Consider the following 21,786-nt stretch of genomic DNA (forward strand, 5'->3'; position numbering starts at 1 on the left):
TCTGTGAATGTGCAGTAAAGGCACAGAACCTCCTCAACGGGCAGCCTGAAATGGAACCCTGAAAAAGCTCTTCTGAATGCCCAAACTGGCCCTTTCACTGCCCTTGATCAGTTGCCACATCATGAGATATCATACAAACTTGCAAAGGAGGCCATCTTCAGTGCATGAACACGAAAGCTAATACCAATAACTAACTTAGTTGGTCTCTAAGGTGCTACTGGAAGGATTTTTTTATTTTGTCCAAACAATATTACTTAGTGTGCAAGATCTTACCTGGTTACCTTCTAGGTTGATTTCCTCAAGCAGGTTGTGCTCTTCCAGACCTTCCAAACTGCTGATCTGATTGTCAGACAAGTCCAACTTCTGCAGAACTTTCAGTTCTTCCAAGCCAACAGCCTTCGCTATCTGGTTTGATTTCTGCAAAAGTAATCAGAAGCTTGGGAAGCCCTCGACAAAAGGAATTATGAACACACGACTGTCTCTTGGGCAATCTGCTGTCTCTCTAAGGCTGACTGACTCACTCGGCAATCTCCTTCACATGTGCTTTGAGGGGATCACTTAATTTCTCTACACCTGGACCTGGCTCAGACACTCCAGGGCCAGCAGGAGCTTCTGCATAAGGAGGAGTGAGCCAGGTTGCAGCCTCAGGTAGAAAATGCTGGGGCATCAGCAGCCACCTCCCTTGTACCCAGCCAGACCCATCATTTTGAAATCATTTTTCATGTACTGTCATTTAATTCAGTTTTAAGATCTGATTACATTTTACTTTTGTTCTTTTACTCCTCAGTTCCCTCTTGATTTTCTACCTTTAGTTACTAGTCCTACTTAAAACTGGAGTTTCTGGTATAATATGAGGGTTTGTTTGTTTGTTAATCTAGAAACAATATTTATATACCACCGTATCGTAAAATATATCACAGCCGTTTGCAACAAAGCAAAAAAAACCAAAAAAACCTGTACAGTAAAATGGTATTTTTTTTTAAAAAAAGAAGATGTCAATTAACCATTGCTGAAAGATGTGTTCTTAATTGCCTGTGTAGGCATGGTGGATTAGAAGCTTTCAGCAGGTGTTTAAAAATTGGCACAGAAGGTGCCTGCTGAATCTCCAGTGGCAGAGAGTTCCACAGGACTGGGCCAATGAAACTAAAAGTTTGGTTTCTCATTATTGTCAAATGAACCTCTCCAAGCTGGGTTGAGTCGCATCCCCCCAGCCCCGCCTCTTAGATTGTTTTCATCCTACATCCGGCGCCATCAACCCGCATATCTGCATCTAATATTTTATCAATAGTTCCAACCCCGACGGTGCAGGGCACTTTGGAAAGGGGGAAAGACGGGAAACAGGAGAGTGGGAACTACAGACTAGGAAAGGTACACAGGATCAAAGGGCTGGGAGGTGGAGTAAAGCCCTTCTAGAAGTACAGAAGGCAGTAGCAAAAGAGAGGGTCTTTTCAGTGGTGGCTCCCTGGCTGTGGACTGCTCTCTCTGGAGAGGCTCACCTGGCACCTGCATGAAAAAATGCATCCCTCGAGCTGAAAAAGGTCCTCCACCCCTGCTCAAGGATTTCCCAATCACTGCATGCAACATGTCCAGCATCACCTTAAAGGTAAAGGGACCCCTGACCATTAGGTCCAGTTGCGGACGCCTCTGGGGTTATGGCGCTCATCTCGCTTTCTTGGCCGAGGAAGCTGGCGTTTGTCTGCAGACAGCTTCCGGGTCATGTGGCCAGCATGACTAAGCCGCTTCTGGCGAACCTTCCCGCCAGAGCGGTACCTATTTATCTACTTGAACGTTGACGTGCTTTTGAACTGCTAGGTGGGCAGGAGCAGGGACCGAGCAATGGGAGCTCACCCCGTCATGGGGATTCAAACCACCAACCTTCTGATTGGCAAGTCCTAGGCTCTGTGGTTTAACCCACAGAGCCATCCGCGTCCCACCAGTATCACAGTCCAGCATCACCTCACAACCCCAAAATTCTGTGACTCACCAGACAGAGTGTTTTGATAGGCAGGTTTTTCAGGCCATCGATGGCTGTGATCTTGTTGTCTGCCAGGCTCAGGTAGGTCAGGCACTGGCAATTCTCAAGGCCCTGGATCTCCTCAATTTCGTTATCTGTGCATCAGCATCAAGACTTAAGGAACAAGATTGCACTGCAAAGTGGTTAGCAGTCGGGAGTCCGGCGAGGAATTCCTCTTGAAGAATCCACCACAGTGAAATGAAGGGGAGCTGTGCAACAGCCCTCGGCTTGGGCAATATAATGGCAGTGCACACCATCCGTTTCTTCTCTGGCTTTTTCATTCAAAGCCACCCTGAACACAAAAACGCTCAGCGCTGTCTTTGGAAAACATCCAGGCTATGGGACAAGAATCAGAGAGTTTCTCTATTGCTGGGGATCCGACTGCTGCTACCTGGAGTGGGAGGCGCAGGTTCTACTCCTGCTAACTTCCCAGTTCTGTTTTTCTCTAGGTGCGAGGACCCAGAGGTGAGACAAAGCACACGCTTTGATCCTAACAAACAGAGCAACCATAACTCAGTGGTGGAGCACCCACTTGGAGCACAGAAGTTCTCAAGATTCAGCTCCTGGTATCTCCAGGAAGGGCTGGAGAGAACCCCACCTGAAATTCTGGAGAGCTGCTGCCTGTCTGTGTGAGCAGCACTGACCTAGATGGACCAGAAGTCTGATTCAGGATAAGGCAGCTTCTTTGGGCTTCAGTTAAAACTGAATAGAGGGTTGGTGCTGTTCTCACTGCAAGCTAAACAAGGGCTTTTACAACAGAGATGAAGGGAAAGAGCAACAACATCTTTCCTGGTGTCTGGAGAGCATCCTGGCCGGTATTGGCTCGCATTTTAATATCCAACCTGCACAACTGAAGCTCTTTCCAATCTCTGTGCCCCACTCTCTCCATCATGGTCCTATCGCCCAAGTGAAGCTTTCCTGTTTGGGGTGCACAGAATCTTTTCTTAGCTCAGTATGTCACAATCTTCCTTTTGTTCCGCGGACATCGTGGCTGATTTGGCCACATTGCCGGAGACAATACAAATGAGCGAAGCACGAGATAGCTGCATGCAAAGCAATTCCTTTCTCCCCCGCCCCTCGCCCAACCCCACACATCCTCTTTCTATTCAGAGGAGCAATAATCAGCCTTGGCCCGCATTTCACTCCTGTCACATTATTTCTGCTTCTGCTATAGGAAATTATAATTGCAAAGGGAACAAGTTGCTAGGCCACCGGCTGACAAGAGCGATGTCACCCGAACACCTTGTGAAACACACAAATAATGTAACCTGAACAGCCAAGACTGAGCTCTGTATTGCCAAGCTGGGAAAAAACCCCCCAGCTGAAATGGAACCTGACGGGCATGATATTCTGCTCGATCATGTGCAAGCTGGCAGGATGAGGGCCGGCGTTGGAGGCAAGAGGGTAGGCAGAAAAGAGCAGCAACAGGTGGCCACCACTGCCTTGAAAGGGGGGGCAACCTTCCTTTTCCAAAAAGTCTCTTAAGTGGAGATCTGTATCCCAGTCTGAGTCTGTGCTGAATCTGAAATTGTTTTTTTATATATGAATTGTCTGGACTTGTTTTTAATTGTCTTCGTCGCTGATGCTTTTATTGAAAAATCGCTTTGAGACATTTCATGGGAAGCGATTCATAAATGGAATCAAACACATATTCCTTGAGCTCAGCCTTTCCCACAGCTCTTAGCCATGTTAAGCTTGCTGATCAGCTGCTTGGAATAGGGGGGCCAAGTAACAGGGGATGCCTCTTTTGTTCACACCCTGCTTCTTAGGGGCCACCCAGAAAAATTGGTGGTCCTCTGTTGGAAACAGGACACTGGGCTGGATGGACAGCTGTGGCCTGCTTCTTTTGAAGTAGAGCCATTTTAGATCTTATTCCCCTTTCTTCTTTGAAAATGTGCAGCCACAATTCTGCGGTTGCCAACGGTCCAGGGAGCAGCCAGGAGCAAATGCAGCACAGGATGCCCACATGTGCCAGGAGATATGCCTTGGCCTATCTAGTGGGGTGCAAGTCAAGCCAAAGCTCCTTGCCAACACCCCCAGCCTGACATAATCTAGCAAGGCAAGGGTCCCAGCCCTTTGGGCAGATCAAACTGAGCATAGAATTTTACAGTCTGAAAGATGGGACCGTGATCTGAATGGGAAAGGGAGAGAATCCTATATCTCCACCAACAATCAAGGAGTAAAGCAGATTGGCCATGGCAGGACAGGGCTGACCTGGGTCCCTTTGCTTGTTGGGATGTCACATGGGAATAAACAAAGAGGCAGGTCTGGGGCTGTTGGCCCAGCCAGGCAGCCACCGAGGGCACAGACCTCAGAGGGCAGCAGAATTGACCTGTGAGGGACACCGCTTTACAAAGATTAGTTTTTGTTGCATCTTACGGATTTCTGATATTTGACTCTTGAGTTTACGTTCTGAAGAATTTCGTCATTTTTGAAGCAATTCATACCAAGGCACCTGTTTTTGAAAACTGCAGTGAGTGATTTGGGAGCAAGGGTGCAAGTAGTTAGCCTTGCCTGGAGCACAAAATAGCCTGGCGCCAGGACTGAGTAAAGGTCCATTGGTAGCGCATGAGACTCTTAACCCCAGGGTTGTGGATTCAAGCCCCGCATTGGGCAAATGTCCCTCCCAACTCTTATGATTCTTTGAGGTAGTCAGATAAGGGTGGGTGGGTGAGAGAGACAGACGGACACAGAGAGAAAGAGAATGAATACAGGTGGACAGGAGCTATTCCAGCAACTTGTCTGAGCCACGAGGATATCCTTAGGACCTGAGTGATCAGCACATTTGAGGTTATGCAGGAATCCCATCCACCCCCACCCCCAGGTCAGATGTTCTCCTTTAGTACATTGGCTTCACTTCTTGAGCCACATGAAGTTGAGACCTCCAGCACTCTGCTAGGAGGGCAATTGCATGAAGGAGTGGGAAGTTGGCCAGGGCACAATCTTGCCCTACTAGACAGCTCCCTTGCCAGCACATCGTAGAAATTCTTGCAGTTGGACAGTTTTGAAGAGCGTGGGCCCTAAGGCTGCCTTGGCACTGTTTCCACCAAATTCATTTCAAAGACCAGGGAAGCAAGAGTTAAAGCACCAGTGTTTTGTATCCAGGTGATGCAGAGAGACCAGCAGACTTGTTTACCCTTTTTCTCTAAGCCCCCTGGGAGAGAGAATGACTCAGGGCCAGCCTCCCTGGGGAAGACGAACATCTTCTTAGCAAGCATCCCTCATACTGATATTAGAAGTACTCAGGTTTCAATATTCTTTTGCTCTACAGCTCCCACCCCTCTCTTTTGGTTATGTGCCCAAGAAGTCACTTCTCCTTCATCCAGAATCACAATGACCAAGATCAACAGTGTGTGTGTGTGTGTGTGGGTAGAAGAGAGATAGAAAATGAACCTATTTGCAACAGATTAGGATAGTACATGAGTCTGAAAGGCCCAATCCAGAATTATCTTTTTGGGAGACCTCCCACTAAAGCAAGGCACCCCGACCCCAGATATCCAGCTTATCCAAGGGCACAACAATATCACCCCAAAGGAAACTTCAGCTGGCCAGGCTCACTATCTGGGTAATTCAAGAGAGATACATTTCAACTCACCACGATTTCTCTTGCACTGAATATATACAAGAAGAATATTGCAATCTTGTTGCCTTTGGGATCTGCTGTTGTTGCATTTTACTGGAGTAAAATTAGAAAAATGCATTTAGCGTATGATGCGCTATCATTCCATCTTTTGGTATGGATTTTTTAAAACAACAACAACCACATACATGGAAACCATATTCCAGCCTTCTGGACAGGGCAACCCACCGATGAAAACAAAATCAACATTAAATTGCATCCTGGACCAAACTCGATCACAGAATGAAGATTTGTGTGTTTGTTTAAAAGCCCCCAGGGTTGATTTTCCAACACTCTTCTCTCCAGAATTTCTCTTTCACTCCCAAAAGGATACCGTCAAGTATGAGCTTCTTAAGTGACTGGTAGGCAGAAAGATCTTGCATCACTTGGATCTTGTTGTGCGAAAAATCTGCTACCTGGAGGTGGGGTGGGTGGAGAGAATACATAAAGATACCATCATGGGGTCTGTTATTTGTATGCTTGTTCTTTCTGCGGAACCCAAAGGTCTTCTGTTCGAATTGGACGCACGACTGGAGCACAAATATGGGGTGTGCATGTGTTTAGAACTGCCTGCATTTAACCACTTGCTTGGTCGTCATTGGCTTTAGCAGACGTATGTGTGAAATTGCCTGTAGGTGAACGATCAGGCTTGCAAATTGGGGGAAGAGCGCTTGGCTTTACCAGCCTGACTTGCTTCTGTGCTGGCAGTGGCTTATGGAAGTGGCATCACTTCCCCTGTGGCTTTACCAGCCTGACTTGCTTCTGTGCTGGCAGTGGCTTATGGAAGTGGCATCACTTCCCCTGTGGCTGGTACAGAAGTTGATCAGGCTCCACCACTGCTTTACAGCCACTGAGGAATCCGGCTGACAAAGTGGAGAGAGGCTGCTCGGCTTCACCAGCCAGTTAGCTGACAGGGCTGGCAAAGAAGCATGTTCTGTCTGTCTTTGCACAGGGCAGCCCAGTTGGCTCCAGGGCCAAAGTGCTGCCCGATGCAGCTCCAAACGCACCCGTTACAGGACCCAGAAGCACCCTGGGCAAAAGAAGGCAGTGGGTATGCCTGGAGCATGTACAGGAAAGGAAGAAAAGGGATCCTTTCCTATACCACAGCCTTGTAAAAAAAGGGATGGGGAAGAGATGAGAAGAATGACCATGGGGAAGAAAAAAGGCAGCAGGGGAAGCGTAACAACAGCTGTCCTTCTTCCAACCTGGAAATCCGTTCACTAGGCTGCTAGCAGCAATTTCTTTGCAGACTAGCAACTTCTGGGGGCTTAGTAACAAGGCCTGTTCAGAGACAACAAAAATATTTTGCAAAACAGCACTTTGGAAATTTTCTAGCAATGTTTTGCTCCACTTGCACACGTCTATGTTGAATCAGAAGCTTCAGAATGCATACTGGAGCAACAATAAACACACACAGAGTTCTCCATGCCGTGACAGGTTCTGAAAGGAACCCCTGAGGGAAGAGAACAAACAGAGCACCTTTTCCTGCCAATTTCAGCTACTAAAGACCGTTGCCACAAGATCACCACTATCTCGACATCAGTTTCATTTCTTTTATATGCCTCCATGCTCTGGGTCAATCTTCTCTGCTCTCTATTAATTTACCAGCTTGAGGACCCAAAGAAATTTTGGATCACAACTGCCTCTAAAGATGGCATTGTTTGCTCCCGACACGTTTTGAATCTAAAAATACCTTTGCCACATTGTCTTAAGATTGCATTGGACAACTAGGCGATGCAAGGAAAAACCGTACATGGGGACCAGAGGCAGAACAAGATTGTTGGTGCTGCAAGGAAGTTCAGAGAAAACTTGAGGCTCAACTCCATACAGGCTCAATTGGCTGAAGATTTCCAAGAAATGGCAAATGAAATCATTCCTTTCCTTACTTGCTTAGAATCTGGTTGGCTAGCCAGCTGCACTGAGGAGACCTGAACTCAAACAGAACCCACAAAATTCTTACTTGAAGATTCTTGGGTGGTTTGAAGTCAAAGTATGTGGTTAGTTCATTATGGGAAACGTTCAGGTCCAACAAGTAAGGCATGTAACTCACACATGAAATATCTGGAAACGAAAGAACACGGGGCAGGGGGTAGAAGTAAGAAAAACACATGGAGCGCAGAAATTGGATGTAAGGTCTGTGTGGACTCAGAGCTATGAAAACATACCTACTCTGCTATTAAGAGAACAATGTCATACGCCCAGGATACATATGCAAAATGAGTCAATTTGCAGGATTTTCTTCATTTTGCATAAGTTATCCTGTTGCTTTTCACCATTGTACATGTTCCTCCTCTGCTAACCATGAGGTGGTGGGGCAGGGAGGGACAAGGATCTCAAAAACACTACTTGATGACAGCTGGAAGTGTTATTCAGCAATTCTGTTTTATTTCACAAAATGCTGTCCACATGAGCGTAAGTTTGTCTTTGCAAAAAATATGATTTAGAAACTTCTTCCTTTCCTTTTAAAAAGAAGGCTGAGATTCTTAGGGAGTTGAACTTTGCAGCCAATTCTACAATTGGCAGATTCCATACCTTGCAGGTTTCCTGCACACTCACAGGCCTCTGTACAGACCATTCCCTCTTATGTGCTCAGGACCTCTCCCATCCCTCCTTACATCCTTTGAGGGGCCACTCTTATTTTCATTCCAGGCCACAATGTAATGTTATCATTCTCATTGTTTTCTCCTCCTTTCTTCTTGATTTCCTTATACCTGAAAGAGCTTTACGGCCAAGAGACTTACAAAAGTGGCAACTACGTACCATCAATTTTATTGTAAGAAAGATCTAGCTTCTCAAGGTGGACATATCTGCAGAGAATGCTAATGTCACTTAATTTGCGGTCCTGTGGGAAGAAAACGGGGGAAAGGAGTTAGCATGTGTAACCCTGCACTTGCCTTCTCTTTCAAGAAGACACCAAGGCACAGTTCTGAAAATGAGGTTCTTCATTAACCCCCTAAAGTCTTTCCAAAAAGAATTCATCCCCTCGAGTCCCATTTGGCCATCATCCTCTCACCTACTGGGGCAAATTAACAACCTAATGTTCAAGTTCCATTAACACATGTCTGTGTCCAGGTAACGGGAGTCGGGATACACCAACAGAATCCCCAACTTGTCTCCATGACCCCTGTTTGCTTCCTTTCTTTTCAACAGTTACCAAACACAACAGATAGCCCCAAAACAATGTGCTCCAAACCCAAAACCACCATCCCCACTGTAGCAGGTCCTGGTGCTGCCTTTGCTTGTCTCCCTCCCCCTCTCCTCCCTACCCAAAGAATACATTACCTCTACCCTAAGAGGCAGTATGACACGGGTGGCGCTGTGGGTTAAACCACAGAGCCTGGGGCTTGCCGATCAGAAGGTCGGCAGTTCAAATCCCCGCAATGCGGTGAGCTCCCGTTGCTCGGTCCCTGCTCCTGCCAACCTAGCAGTTCGAAAGCACGTCATAGTGCAAGTAGATAAATAGGTACCACTTCGGTGGGAAGGTAAACGGCATTTCCGTGCGCTGCTCTGGTTCGCCAGAAGCGGCTTAGTCATGCTGGCCACATGACCCAGAAGCTGTACGCCGGCTCCCTCGGGCAGTAAAGCGAGATTGAGCACTGCAACCCCAGAGTCGGCCACGACTGGACCTAATGGTCAGGGGTCCCTTTACCTTTCAAGAGGCAGTATGCCTCTGAACACCAGGGGATGGGGATCAAGAGTAAGAGAAATTATAAGATAAGTAACTATACAACCTTTAAAAGGTACCTGGAAGTTTTTTATGTCTGATGTTTTGTTATGTTTCTGTATATGACAGAAGCTGCCCAGAGTGGCTAGGGTGACCCAGTCAGATGGGTAGCGTATAAATATGATGATGATGGTGATGATCAAGAGAGGGCTACTGAGAGCATCCCCTGCTTGTGGGTTTCCCAGAGGCATCCCGTTGGCCACTGGGAGAACAGGATGATGGATCAAATTCACTACTGGCCTGATGAAGCAGGCTCTTCTGTTACATTCTCAATTTGATCTGGAATCAGCTGGACATCATTTATTTAAGAATTCTCACTTGCCATTTGGGGGTGCCCTGCCTTCATATGACAGTTTACAAAAAACCAAAGCACACAGCATAATAATAAATAATGAGGCTGCTGAATGAGATACTAGTAGTAGTAGTAGTAGTAGTAGTACTTCTAATAATTTATTATTTATACCCCGCCCATCTGGCTAAGTTTCCCCAGCCACTCTGGGCAGCTCCCAATCGAGTGTTAAAAACAATACAGCATTAAATATTAAAAACTTCCGTAAACAGGGCTGCCTTCAGATGTCTTTCAAAAATAAGATAGCTGCTTATTTCCTTCACATCTGAAGGGAGGGCGTTCCACAGGGTGGGTGCCACTACCGAGAAGGCCCTCTGCCTGGTTCCCTGTAACCTCACTTCTCGCAGTGAGGGAACCGCCAGAAGGCCCTCGGCGCTAGACCTCGGCGTCCGGGCTGGACGATGGGTGTGGAGAAGCTCCTTCAGGTATACTGGGCCAAGGCTGTTTAGGGCTTTCAAGGTCAGCACCAACACTTTGAATTGTGCTCAGAAACGTACTGGGAGCCAATGCAGATCTCTCATTGTCATATGTCAGACTGAAACACTGAAAAACAATTATTGTTTTATGCAGCTGGGAAAAACATTTCCTGGTTATTTAACTCATTCCACTTATGAACTGCTTCCTATAAAACGCTTCAAAGCAACCAAATCCCTGCGTTTGGGACAAGGTTGGACACTCTTCCCACCCTACCATGCAATCATTTCAAAATCGTAACAGTTTCAAGTAACATTGGTCCTTTGCAGCAGCAGAGTTCTAGTGGGCAGAGGGGATTTCTTAATGAAGCATCAGACCTAATGCCTCAAATATCACATATTCGATAGGGCTAGAAGCACATGATCATGAACTCAAACAAAAGGTCATCAGTCCAGCCAATAAGGCCAAGTGAAGGATTCAAATGGGAGAGGATGTAGCTTGACCGCAAAACTATTTGCCATTAACTCACCGAAAGTGACAGATCGAGGTAGACATGTTCTGTGCCCGGGGCTGAACGCCCCAATTTTTGCAGGGCTTCAGCAGTCATTTCTTCAGTCAGCACACCATCAAATTCCTCCTGAGAGAGAGAAAGGCAGAGTTTTGGTGGGGCTAAAATAATCAAAGCCGGACAACCTCCCTAAAGACGTATGGCCAACTGTGAGAGAACATTAGGGCTCCAGCTGGGTCCTTTCCCCAGAGGAACATGACAAATACCTTCACTCAATCAGTGCAAAATAAACAGAGGGCTACAGACTAGAAGTGTCAGGAGCCCATTTCCATTTCTGGCAAACCTGCCATTTGGCAATTAGCTTATATATCTGGGTTTCAAACACCGTTTCCAAGTGAGGCACACAGCAGCCTCAGCGCTGGCTTGTAAGGCCACCAACCAGGCAAAAGTGATGAGCTGCAGCCCAGGAGAGAAAACGATCCAATGCCAGGGGTGAGGTGAGGTTGCAGCCTTTACTAGGGAATGTTGCCATCATTGGGCTACAACCCAGAAACTGGGAGGATAGCAATTACCATATTTTTCGCCCTATAGGACGCACTTTCCCCCCTCCAAAAATGAAGGGGAAATGTGTGTGCATCCTATGGGGCGAATGCAGGTTTTCGCTGAAGCCTGTAGAGCGAGAGGGGTCAGTGCACACTGGCCCCTCTCGCTCTCCAGGCTTCAGGAAGCTATCCGCAAGCCTTGGGAGCCCGCGGGAGTTCCCGCCGGGCTCCACGGCTTGCGGAGAGCTGCCTGCATTCTGAGCTCAGCGCGCCCCAGGCTTCGGGCTTCACGCAGCTCTCAGAAAGCCGCGGGAGCCTGGCACGACTTTGCTCTTTGCGCCCACGGCTTGTGGAGAGCTGCCTGCATCCCTGTGGATAGCAGCCTGTTCTGGGGGCTGGGGTCGGGGGAAGCTCGGGCTTCCCCTGCCCCAGCCCTGCACCGGGGGGGGGGGGATAAATTTTTTTTCTTTATTTCCCCCCCAAAAAACTAGGTGCGCCCTATGGGCCGGTGCGTCCTATGGGGCGAAAAATACGGTATCTTATTCTTATCTATGATAATTTGTAGGTCATCTTATTTATATAATAAAAGTGCCAGATCAGAATGGATGGCATGAGGCCCCAGGGATCCCCCACCAAGTCGTTGATCATTTCCACACATTTAGGTAGGTGCAACAGCACAAAAGTGGTTGGTACACTAAGAACATTACTTTGCCACACAGATGCTCAATAAAAATCCTGGTTCCAGTAACCATCCGCCTTGCCTCTTCTAGGGCCCTGGGATGCAGCTGGATGATGTAACACATGAAACAAGAGCTATACTGGCATTACTAGGTCCTCGCCTGAAGCCTTCAGTGTAGAGGTAGGATACCTTAGCATACCGACAGGTGCAGGCTCCATCTGGCAATCCTCGTGAGAATGAATGTTTCGTTTTATATAAGCATTAGTGGTTAATTTAACAATTGTATTAAACAGTAAAAACAAATAGGAAGCCGCTATAAATGTATTTTTAATCTTCTGTTGGAAGCCGCCCAGAGTGGCTGGGGAAACCCAGCCAGATGGGCGGGGTAGCAATATATTATTATTATTATTATTATTATTATTATTATTATTATTATTAAGGCCAGATCAGTGCTCCATCTAGATCAGTGGCTCTCTGGGGTCCCTGGCAGCACAGCCATTCCCAGTCCTACCTGGAGATGCCATTGGGAACAGAAACTGGAGCCTTCTGCATGCCAAACAGGTGCTCAACCACTGAGCTATGGCTCTTCCCAAACAGAAACACGGGAAACTGTCTTAAACTGAGCGGCTCTCCAGAGTTCCAGACACGGCTCTTCCCCAGTCCTGCTGGGCGATGCTGCCAGGGAATGAACCTGGGACCTTCTGCCTGCAAAGCCGGGGAAAGCTGAGTGGGTAGAGCATGAGACTCTTAATCTCAGGGTTGTGGGTTTGAGCCCCGTGTTGGCCAAAAGATTCCTGTATTGCAGGGGGATGGACAGGATGACCCTTGTGGTCCCGTCCAACCCTGATTGGCAATGGAAGAGTGCGCCTTTGGGGGTGAAGTCAAACTCAGACCATGGACAGTTACAGCATCCGCTGTGGCTGCAGAGACATATATGGGAGAGACATGTTTTGTTGCAGCTGGGGCAGATGAAGACGTCTGGTTGTGCTGCTACAGATGCACTGTGGCGTTTCTTCTCTCTGCACTCCTCCCAGCAGCCCCTTTCCAACTCTATGTTTCTACCCCCTGAGATACATGGGCTCTTCCCCCAAATGGGATCAGGAGGAGAAGCTGCCTTAGAAAGCTTCAAATTGGTCCATCTAGCTCAGTGTTTTCTACACAGACTGGCAGTAGCTCTCTAAGATTTCTCCCGGCACTACCCAGGGGGTTTCTGCTTTTTTGTAAATTGCTTTGCAAACGCGGCATACAAATGTTATGGAGTAAATAAACAAACAAATGCTGTATTGTTTTTAACACTCTATTGGAAGCCGCCCAGAGTGGCTGGGGAAACTCAGCCAGATGGGCGGGGTATAAATAATAAATTATTATTATTATTATTATTATTATTATTATTATTATTATTATTATTATTATTACAAAGGGCGGCCGGGCACGCGAGCTCCCCCCCCCACTCCCTTAACCCCAAACTTCCCGTAATCATTCGAGTAGCGCGAACCCTTCCACTCCACCATGCAAATAAGCCTCCCGTATTTCTCCCTCTAGGCGCGCCTCCCCAGAGGGGCGCTCCCGTATTTCTCCCTCTAGGCGCGCCTCCCCAGAGGGGCGCTCCCGTATTTCTCCCTCTAGGCGCGCCTCCCCAGAGGGGCGCTCCCGTATTTCTCCCTATAGGTGCGGGGTCGGCGTTCCCGTAATTATCCAAATAGCACGTCGACTCCGCCCCCCCCCCCGCGGAAAGAAGGGTCGTGCGCTCCCGTAATTCTCCTTGTAGGGGCGCCCTCCCCAAACGAACCCGTGCCCGTAGTTCGCCGAGTAGCGCCCCCTCCCTTTATAGACAGAGAGATGCCAACCCAGGTTAGGGGCGGCGAACCCCCCCCCCTGCACCCACCTCCATGGGCTCGGGCTCCGGTTCGGACTCGGTGGACTCCTCTTCCTCGACGGCGAGCTCCTCCTCGTCCTCCTGGTTGAACGTGGCGTTGCCTTCCAGGCCGTCGGTGGCGATGCCCCTGGGGAAGCGCTCGTCGAAGCGGCTGAGGAGGAGCGAGAAGGTGACGGACGGCGAGGTCGCCCAGGAGCGCAGCCCGACCGACCGGGCGTCATCGCCGCTGTGCGCGCTCCGGATGGCGCTGCGCCCGTAGAAAGGCGAGCGGGAATGCATGTCGGCCAAGGGGGTCCTTCGTGGGGGTCTCGGTCTCTCTTTCTCTCAGGGGAAAAGAGGCCGCCTGGGAGACGCCATCTTGTGTCCCTGCCGTTGCCGGGCAACGAGGCGGAAAAGGGGGGAGCGGCGCAAGGCCCGCCGGGAGTTGTAGTCGCTTTCCTCCCGCGAATACGGCGCCCGGGAAGCCCGCGCGCGGTGCATCGCGGGAAGTGTAGTTCGGCCTGTCAGAAAAGAAATGAGCGCGCGGGTTTCGAAATGGTGGCTTATTTATTTACTGCCACGAAACTTATATCTCTAAATGGCTCCTTATTTATTTCCACACACACACAAAAACAACCGCTCGATTGCAGTGGAAACCACCCCACTCTTTTATTCTTATTGTTAATTATCTTTACCACACTAAGCTGTACTACAAAAGTAATGCGGATGCATCATTTCCTATCTGTAATAACTAATAATTTTGGCATATTTACACTTTGAAACATTTTTGGTATTCAGAAATGTTTATCTGAATGTTATCATTGCTTTGCTATTTTTATTCCACCTAACTGTTGCATGTCATAGGCTCTGATGTAAGCAGAGATGTATCTCAATGCTTACGTGTTAAATTGAATAAAAACTATGTTACAAAGAACAACTACACCCCAAATGTAGGGCTGCCCAAACGCCCAGAATTTCCCAGACAAACATGGAACCCGGCATCCATGTCCAGAAGGAAATTGGGAAAACAGCCCATGGCAACCCATGTCAGTTGCGTTGTTTTTGCCGAAAGCTGAAAAAAGTTTTTTTTTTAACTGCCGAAAAAGCTCAACAACTTTTGTGTCTAGATTTTAACTTTTTTAAATATGACAACCCTACCAAAAGTAGCATAGATGGGGTATAAAATGTAACCCCCCTCTGAAACAATATTTCAGGATTCAGATTACATTACATATATTTATGTTTGTGTATACATATATACACACACAGTGCTTTTTTCTGAGGGGCAGCAGAGGATGCATACCCCTAAACATTTTGTGAATCTTTGTACTTTTGTCCATTTACAGTATTTTTCCTGATTTGAACTATAAAATGGTGATTTTTCTGGAGTCAAAATGAGAGTACCCCTAAACATTTTTTTTTAGAAAAACAAAGCACTGCACAGACATATATATTCCACAAGTTGGATTAAGTTGATTGAACATTATATTTGATCCTCTGTAATATCAAATTTTCTCTGTACAGAGTTCATTGTTTTCGATAACCTATAATCAAACCAAATGACTTCATTAATTAGATGCACATTTATCTTATTTTTACATTGTAAACCGCATTGATATATTGCTGCAATGCAGCAGTATGTAAACAAACAAAGCAATCAATCAATCTAACTTTTTAATTAATCCTATTTTCCCTTTAAAAAGGCCAGACCATTTTATATGTGGTTGGAACTGAGTTAAGTCAATGATAAGCTAAAAACCCAAATTAAAGCACATGCATTTTTAGAAGTTAAAGGTGTTTTTAAGCTACAGCCAGAAATATCCTCCCTGTCCTCTCACATTCTGCCTTAAGACTCCTTCCAAATGGAGACATACACAGTGGTGTAGCGTGGGTTGTCAGCACCCGGGGCAAGGCAAGTAATTTGCGCCCCCTAACCCGTGGATTTGCGCCCCCTAACCCTAACCCCCAGATGTTGCGCCCGGTGCGGCCGGGCCCCCCTGCACCCCCCACGCTACGCCACTGGACATACATACTTACTTACTTAACTTATTTATTTTCTATATTGACGAGGTTCATGGGGCAGCTTACAATATAAAAAAACAAAAATACATACCATTGTAACCAACAGAAACAGCCCCCCATAAACATAGATCTATTATTATTTGTTAAATTTCATGGCATGACCATCAGCCAAATTGTCCCCCACTTTGGCTCAGTGTACAGCCCATAGCCTAAGGAAGAGTTCTGTGGAACCCAGAAGCCTGCACACTGTTTTTGTGATGCTTTCCTTGGCTTTATGTAAGAGTGTCCATCCCCCATCAGGGCTGGCCCAATACATTTTAGCACCTGAGATGAACCATAAAATGGCGCCCCACTCCCACCCAAGGAAGAAGCGGGGGAATGAAGATCGATATCAGAAACTAAAGGTGAATAAAGATCTACATTGAGATCTGCTGCCCTTGTGGATTCTGCCGCCTGAGGCAGTCGCCTCACCTTGCTTCCTGCGTGGGCCGGTCCTGCCTCCGCCCACTACACAAATCACAAAGAAGAGTACAAAGGACAAGGAGCAGGGGTCCGCAAACAGGTCCAGCTGGTCCGCAAGGAGTCCGTGGATTTGTAGCTGAAGATGGAGACAGCATTCACTGCACTGAAGGTTCGTGTTGATTTTGGCTTGCATTTTTACAGCTTCTTTTATGTCTCATGTTGCATTGTATTCAATTAGGATTTGAACTCTATGGCAGACGAGTCGGGGGGACAGATCCAAAGGAGGGGCTTCTTTGCACAGGAGCTCCCTGCTGCAAATGATTTTGCAAAGGGATTCTAGTGATTCATAGCGGTTGAGTCTATCAATGGCCACGACTCACAATGGCAAGTGGCAGTAAGAAAGCACAGTGCAAAGTGGTGTGTGAAATTGCAGTCTCTTTCTGGGAGCCTCCTAAACCCTGGCTCCAGCTCCAGTTTTCTTAATTGCAAAATAAATACGGCAAACACACGTGAAGAGTAAATGAATGAAAGGTAAGATTGATAGGAAGCTGCCTTTATACTGAATCAGACCCTTGGGTCCATCTAGTTCTGTATTGTCCACACTGACCGGCAGCAGCTCCTCAGGGTTTCAGGTGAGGCTCTTTCCCAGTCCTACCTGAAGAAGATGCCTATGAGTGAACAAACCAACCCCTGTGTTGGAAAATATGACTCAGCAATATCGAAAGCAACACGATGACCAGAAACAATTACAGTATAGAAAACTCTATGGAATAATGCAAAACATCAAAACTATCGAACTGAAGTCTCTGAAATCCTTGAATAAGTCACAGTGCCAGACTTTGCCCAGCAGATATCAAGTTTGTAAAGCTTTGTATAATTGGCAAATGTCCAATTCTGATGTCCAACTCTGAACTCTGCTGAACAGTGTTTCCAGATAACAACACTGTTTCGTTCAGTTCTTCATCAGCCAATTAGTTCAACAAACACACGTATGTAGAAAGATGTATAATTTCTTCATTAACTGAAAATAAAATATGCAAACGATGACCTGCACGTACATAACAATAACATCAAATAGTGTGGAAATTATAAACTGTAACATAAAAAGGTTACATACCCAATCTTTTTTCCAACTGATATAATATACATGAGAATGAAAAATACTCTGGAGCAGTGCTCATGCGATTATTTAGTCACTGTTGTTGTTGTATAGTCGTTTAGTCGTGTCCAACTCTTTGTGACCCCATGGACCAGAGCACGCCAGGTACTCCTGTCTTCCACTGCCTCCCGCAGTTTGGTCAAACTCAAGTTGGTAGCTTCGAGAACACTGTCCAACCATCTCGTCCTCGGTCTTCCCCTTCTCCTTCTGCCCTCCATCTTTCCCAACATCAGGGTCTTTTCCAGGGAGTCTTCTCTTCTCATGAGGTGGCCAAAGTCTTGGAGCCTCAGCTTCAGGATCTGTCCTTCCAGTGAGCACTCAGGGCTGATTTCCTTCAGAATGGAGAGGTTTGATCTTCCTGCAGTCCATGGGGCTCTCAAGAGTCTCCTCCAACACCATAATTCAAAAGCATCCATTCTTCGGCGATCAGCCTTCTTTATGGTCCAGCTCTCACTTCCATACATCATTACTGGGAAAACCATAGCTTGAACTATACAAACCTCTGTTGGCAAGGTGATGTCTCTGCTTTTTAAGATGCTGTCCAGGTTTGTCCTTGCTAGTCACTGTTACTAACAACATTTTTGAAAAATATATACAGCCAGCCCCAGGTGATACTGATAACAGGGAGACCGAGCTTAAAGCCACTAAGTTTTCTATACTGTAATTGTTTCTGGCCATCATGTTGCTTTCGATATTGCTGAGGACTGAACCTTCGGCATGCCAGGCAGAGGCCCTACCGCTGACCTAAAACCCTTTTCCTGGTGGAAATTTCCAGCCTCTACTTCAGCCTGAAGTGCCACTGTCTAAGACCAGCTTTGCCACTTGATTTGGCTAGTCCTACAACAGAAAACTTTGGCATACCGAAAATAACGGCTCACTGGAATGACTCGACTTTCTTGCTTTGCTTCTGTTGGGGGGGAAAGGGGGTGGTGAGATAGAAATCCGCCCCAGAGACCAAACCAAACATTTCAAATTAAGCATTATTGCTCATTTAGAAACTTGGCACAGGTTCTTCCTCATTTCTCTGCGCTCCACATTTGCGTCCAGCCTTCTCAGATATAAGATTCTGCAGTGAGTCTATTTCAGCAGCTGAAAACAGCTTTATTCCTTCACAGGGTGCTGTTGCTTCCCTAGAAGCACATCTCCAGTCTGGGGGGTGGGCTGGGGGTTTTGCTTCGTTAATTAAGAAATTTCATACTAAATAAGAGGAGCCCTCCTCAATCAGCTTCTAAGGTTGTTTACCCCCAGCCACGATCAGCTTCTAAGGTTGTTTACCCCCAGCCACGATCAGCTTCTAAGGTTGTTTACCCCCAGCCACTAGTATTCAGAAGTGCACTGAATCTGATTCTGGAGCTAATACATTAGCTGTCACCGATACTTGGTCTCCCTGAACTGATCTAATCCCCCTTTAAACCTGTATGTTAGCAGGCACCACCATTTCTTGTGGCACTGATTTCCATAAATTGATTGGACTTCTGTAGTCGTCTTTGCTTTGATATTTCAGTATGTCTACAGAGCCAAGTTTTTCTTTGATGGGAAGAGCCGTATGGCGTGTAGTGATTAGTGTCAGACTAAGCGCAGGTGGCACTGTGGGTTAAACCACAGAGCCTAGGACTTGCCGATCAGAAGGTCAGCGGTTCGAATCCCCGCGACGGGGTGAGCTCCCGTTGCTCTGTCCCAGCTCCTGTCAACCCAGCAGTTCGAAAGCACGTCAAAGTGCAAGTAGATAAATAGGTACCGCTCTGGCGGGAAGGTGAACGGCGTTTCCATGCGCTGTTCTGGTTCACCAGAAGCAGCTTAGTCATGATGGCCACATGACCTGGAAGCTGTACACCAGCTCCCTCGGCCAATAAAGCGAGATGAGCGCCGCAACCTCAGAGTCGGCCATGACTGGACCTAATGTCAGGGGTCCCTTTACCTTTACCTTAAGATGAGCAGGAGGACTGGGCCCAGCCATGAAGTTTGCTGACTCTGATCCAGTCACTCTCAGGCTAACCTACTTCGCAGGACTGTTGTTGCTGTGAGAGAGAGAACCACATATGCTACCCTGAAATCCCTAGAGGAAGTGCATGATAAAAGTGTAATAAATAAAATCTACATTCCAGAGCTACTCTCAGGAGACATGTCAAATCCCATGTCTGGTTCCCAAGTCTGGATTCTGATGCTCATTTTTGCAGTTAGTACCGTCTGTTATTTGTCAGTCAGCCCTAACTGTTTCCCTTTGGGGATCTACAAATCTTTGCTGCAAATTCCATTTCTCCCCCTTTTTTGGACCGTTGATTGCTGCACTCCGGCTGTCTTTCTTCCTCTCTTTTCACTCTTCCTTCCACCTAGCAATCATAATGTCAGAATAATCTCTGATTGCTGCGCCCATCAGTTAAGAAGAAGGAGAAGAAATTCTTATGGACATCATCCGCTGACTTTTATCTCTCTGCTTCAGGGAAATGTTATAACAACGGCAATAAAAGTCACCCAAACGACTTTCTTTCATTATCTCGCCGGCAATAAACGCGAAAGCCCCTTAATGAGAGTGACTCCTTTTCAACTAAGCACCCTTCTGCCTACTTCAGATGTTGCCTCAGGAAGACTTCTCGTCCATATGTGTCGATCTAACCAAGGAACTCTGGGAAATCAGGAGGGGACCTGGAACTTCAGAAGGAAAGAGGGGGTGAGGTATTAAAAGTTTTTGGTGTTTTTTTTAAGAGCGAGCCAGCACACAGTATATGAGAAATCATTGTTCCCCCTCAATTTTGAATATTTATTTTAATTATAAAAGTATTTCTATACTGCCATGCCATCAAATACCAGGGCGGTTTGCAGCATTAAAATATAAAGCACCATTAAAAACGGTGCACATCATCATTAAAGTGACTGGCTCATCAGAAAATATTAAAGATCTACAAAGTCCAATTGGCATAAAAGGGCCTTTGAAAGCCAAAAGCCTAATGGAGACACAAAATGCCCAACTTCCAGGTGAGGCCAGCTGGGCCTCTGTATCAGAGGGCACTCTCTGCCTCAGGCACCCAAGGATTTCCCAAAATAATAACAGTGGGCAGGATTCAATTGAGTTATTGTATGCACACAATGAGGTCCAGTCACATATTGAGACTCCCCCTTCCTTCTGCCCCCTTGCAACAACAACAATTTATTATGTATACTTCCCCAGCCACTCTGGACGGCTTTCAACAAAATGGTAAAATACAATAATGCATCAAACATTAAAAGCTTCCATAAACAGGGCTGCCTTCAGATGCCTTCTAAAAGTCTGGTAATTGTTCTTCTCTTTGACATCTGACTGGAGGGTGTTCCACAGGGCGGGTGCCACCACCGAGAAGGCCCTCTGCCTGATTCCCTGTAACCTCACTTCTTGCAGTGAGGGAACCGCCAGAAGGCCCTCGGAGCTGGACCGCAGTGTCTGGGTAGAACGATGGGGGTGGAGACGCTCCTTCAGTGAGTGTTCCGGTTTGCGAATGTTCTTTGGAACCCAAATGTCCGATATGGCTTCCTATTGGCTGCAGGAGCTTCCGAACATTTTTGGAAGTCAAACCTCCAAGGCACCACTGTAGTGGCCCTGTGCTGCTTCTCAGGTTGGGCTGGCAACAACTTTTGAGAGCTGTCCTATGAGTAGTGCATTCCAGGGTGCCCGTAGTGGGGATGGATGAATCTGTCAGTTTCAGTACTCTTAGTTTCTCATTTCTCTAATCTAAAATGAATTCTGTTCTCTACGGTTCCCAAGCAATTTGCATCTTAAAAAAAAACCTCATTGTGAAAAATTTATAAGCATTTTAGTGTGAATTTCTCAGTTTTGACTCTTCTTGCAAGCAGTTCTCCCTAATGCATCTTTTGTGTGTCGTTTTCTCTAAGAGATGCCTTTTTATGGAGACATTCTCTTAATATATGCATTTTTATACACATATATATACATGTATTTTTGTATACATTATTTAGTACATATCACAGAAGCGCAGGTTCCTAAAGACAAATGTGTTTTGATTCAAGTATTGGTTCAAGAAGAGTAGATTTCATCTATGATGACTGATCACCCATGTGAGTCTGCAATCAACAAGCACTGATGATACATGTGCGTATAATCCCAACTGGGATAGGCTGGGAAACAATAATTGTCCATAACCGATTTCTTGATAGAAAACTTTGTTGAATTAAATATAATTCAATGCGCTCGGGGAATAAAGTAATTCTCCCTCTTCTCCATTAGCTAAAGCAAAGAGAACAATTAGAATATGCTATGATCATAATAATGTTATTTATAATCATACAGCCCTAACTAACAAGCACTTGGGACAAATTACAGAAAGAAGCCATGATAAAATAAATTGAAACCACATTACGTATACCTCTTTAAGCCCATTTGAAAGGGGGGAAGCAGACATTAAAGTGAAGCCTGGGTTGCGTCAAAGTACCTGGGGAATATTCAGAAA

At 46.5% G+C, this 21,786-nt stretch overlaps 1 protein-coding gene across 2 annotated transcripts in view; it reads right to left on the reverse strand.

Moving 5' to 3' along the window:
* Nucleotides 1-14,220, reverse strand: part of LRGUK (leucine rich repeats and guanylate kinase domain containing) — a 53,054-nt gene extending 38,834 nt beyond the window's left edge. For both annotated transcript variants that reach the window (XM_083461097.1, XM_083461096.1), the window contains exons 1-7: nucleotides 13,735-14,220; nucleotides 10,650-10,757; nucleotides 8,394-8,475; nucleotides 7,594-7,694; nucleotides 5,968-6,049; nucleotides 1,985-2,109; nucleotides 274-417 (exon numbers count right to left, since the gene is read on the reverse strand). In XM_083461097.1, the coding sequence (XP_083317223.1) occupies nucleotides 274-417; nucleotides 1,985-2,109; nucleotides 5,968-6,049; nucleotides 7,594-7,694; nucleotides 8,394-8,475; nucleotides 10,650-10,757; nucleotides 13,735-14,004 (912 nt within the window). In that variant the 5' untranslated portion in view covers nucleotides 14,005-14,220. The remainder of the gene's footprint in view (nucleotides 1-273; nucleotides 418-1,984; nucleotides 2,110-5,967; nucleotides 6,050-7,593; nucleotides 7,695-8,393; nucleotides 8,476-10,649; nucleotides 10,758-13,734) is intronic.
* Nucleotides 14,221-21,786: the final 7,566 nt, after the last annotated feature.

This window comes from Podarcis liolepis, assembly GCF_965112155.1.
Source record: "Podarcis liolepis genome assembly, chromosome: 10".
Classification (NCBI taxonomy): domain Eukaryota; kingdom Metazoa; phylum Chordata; class Lepidosauria; order Squamata; family Lacertidae; genus Podarcis; species Podarcis liolepis.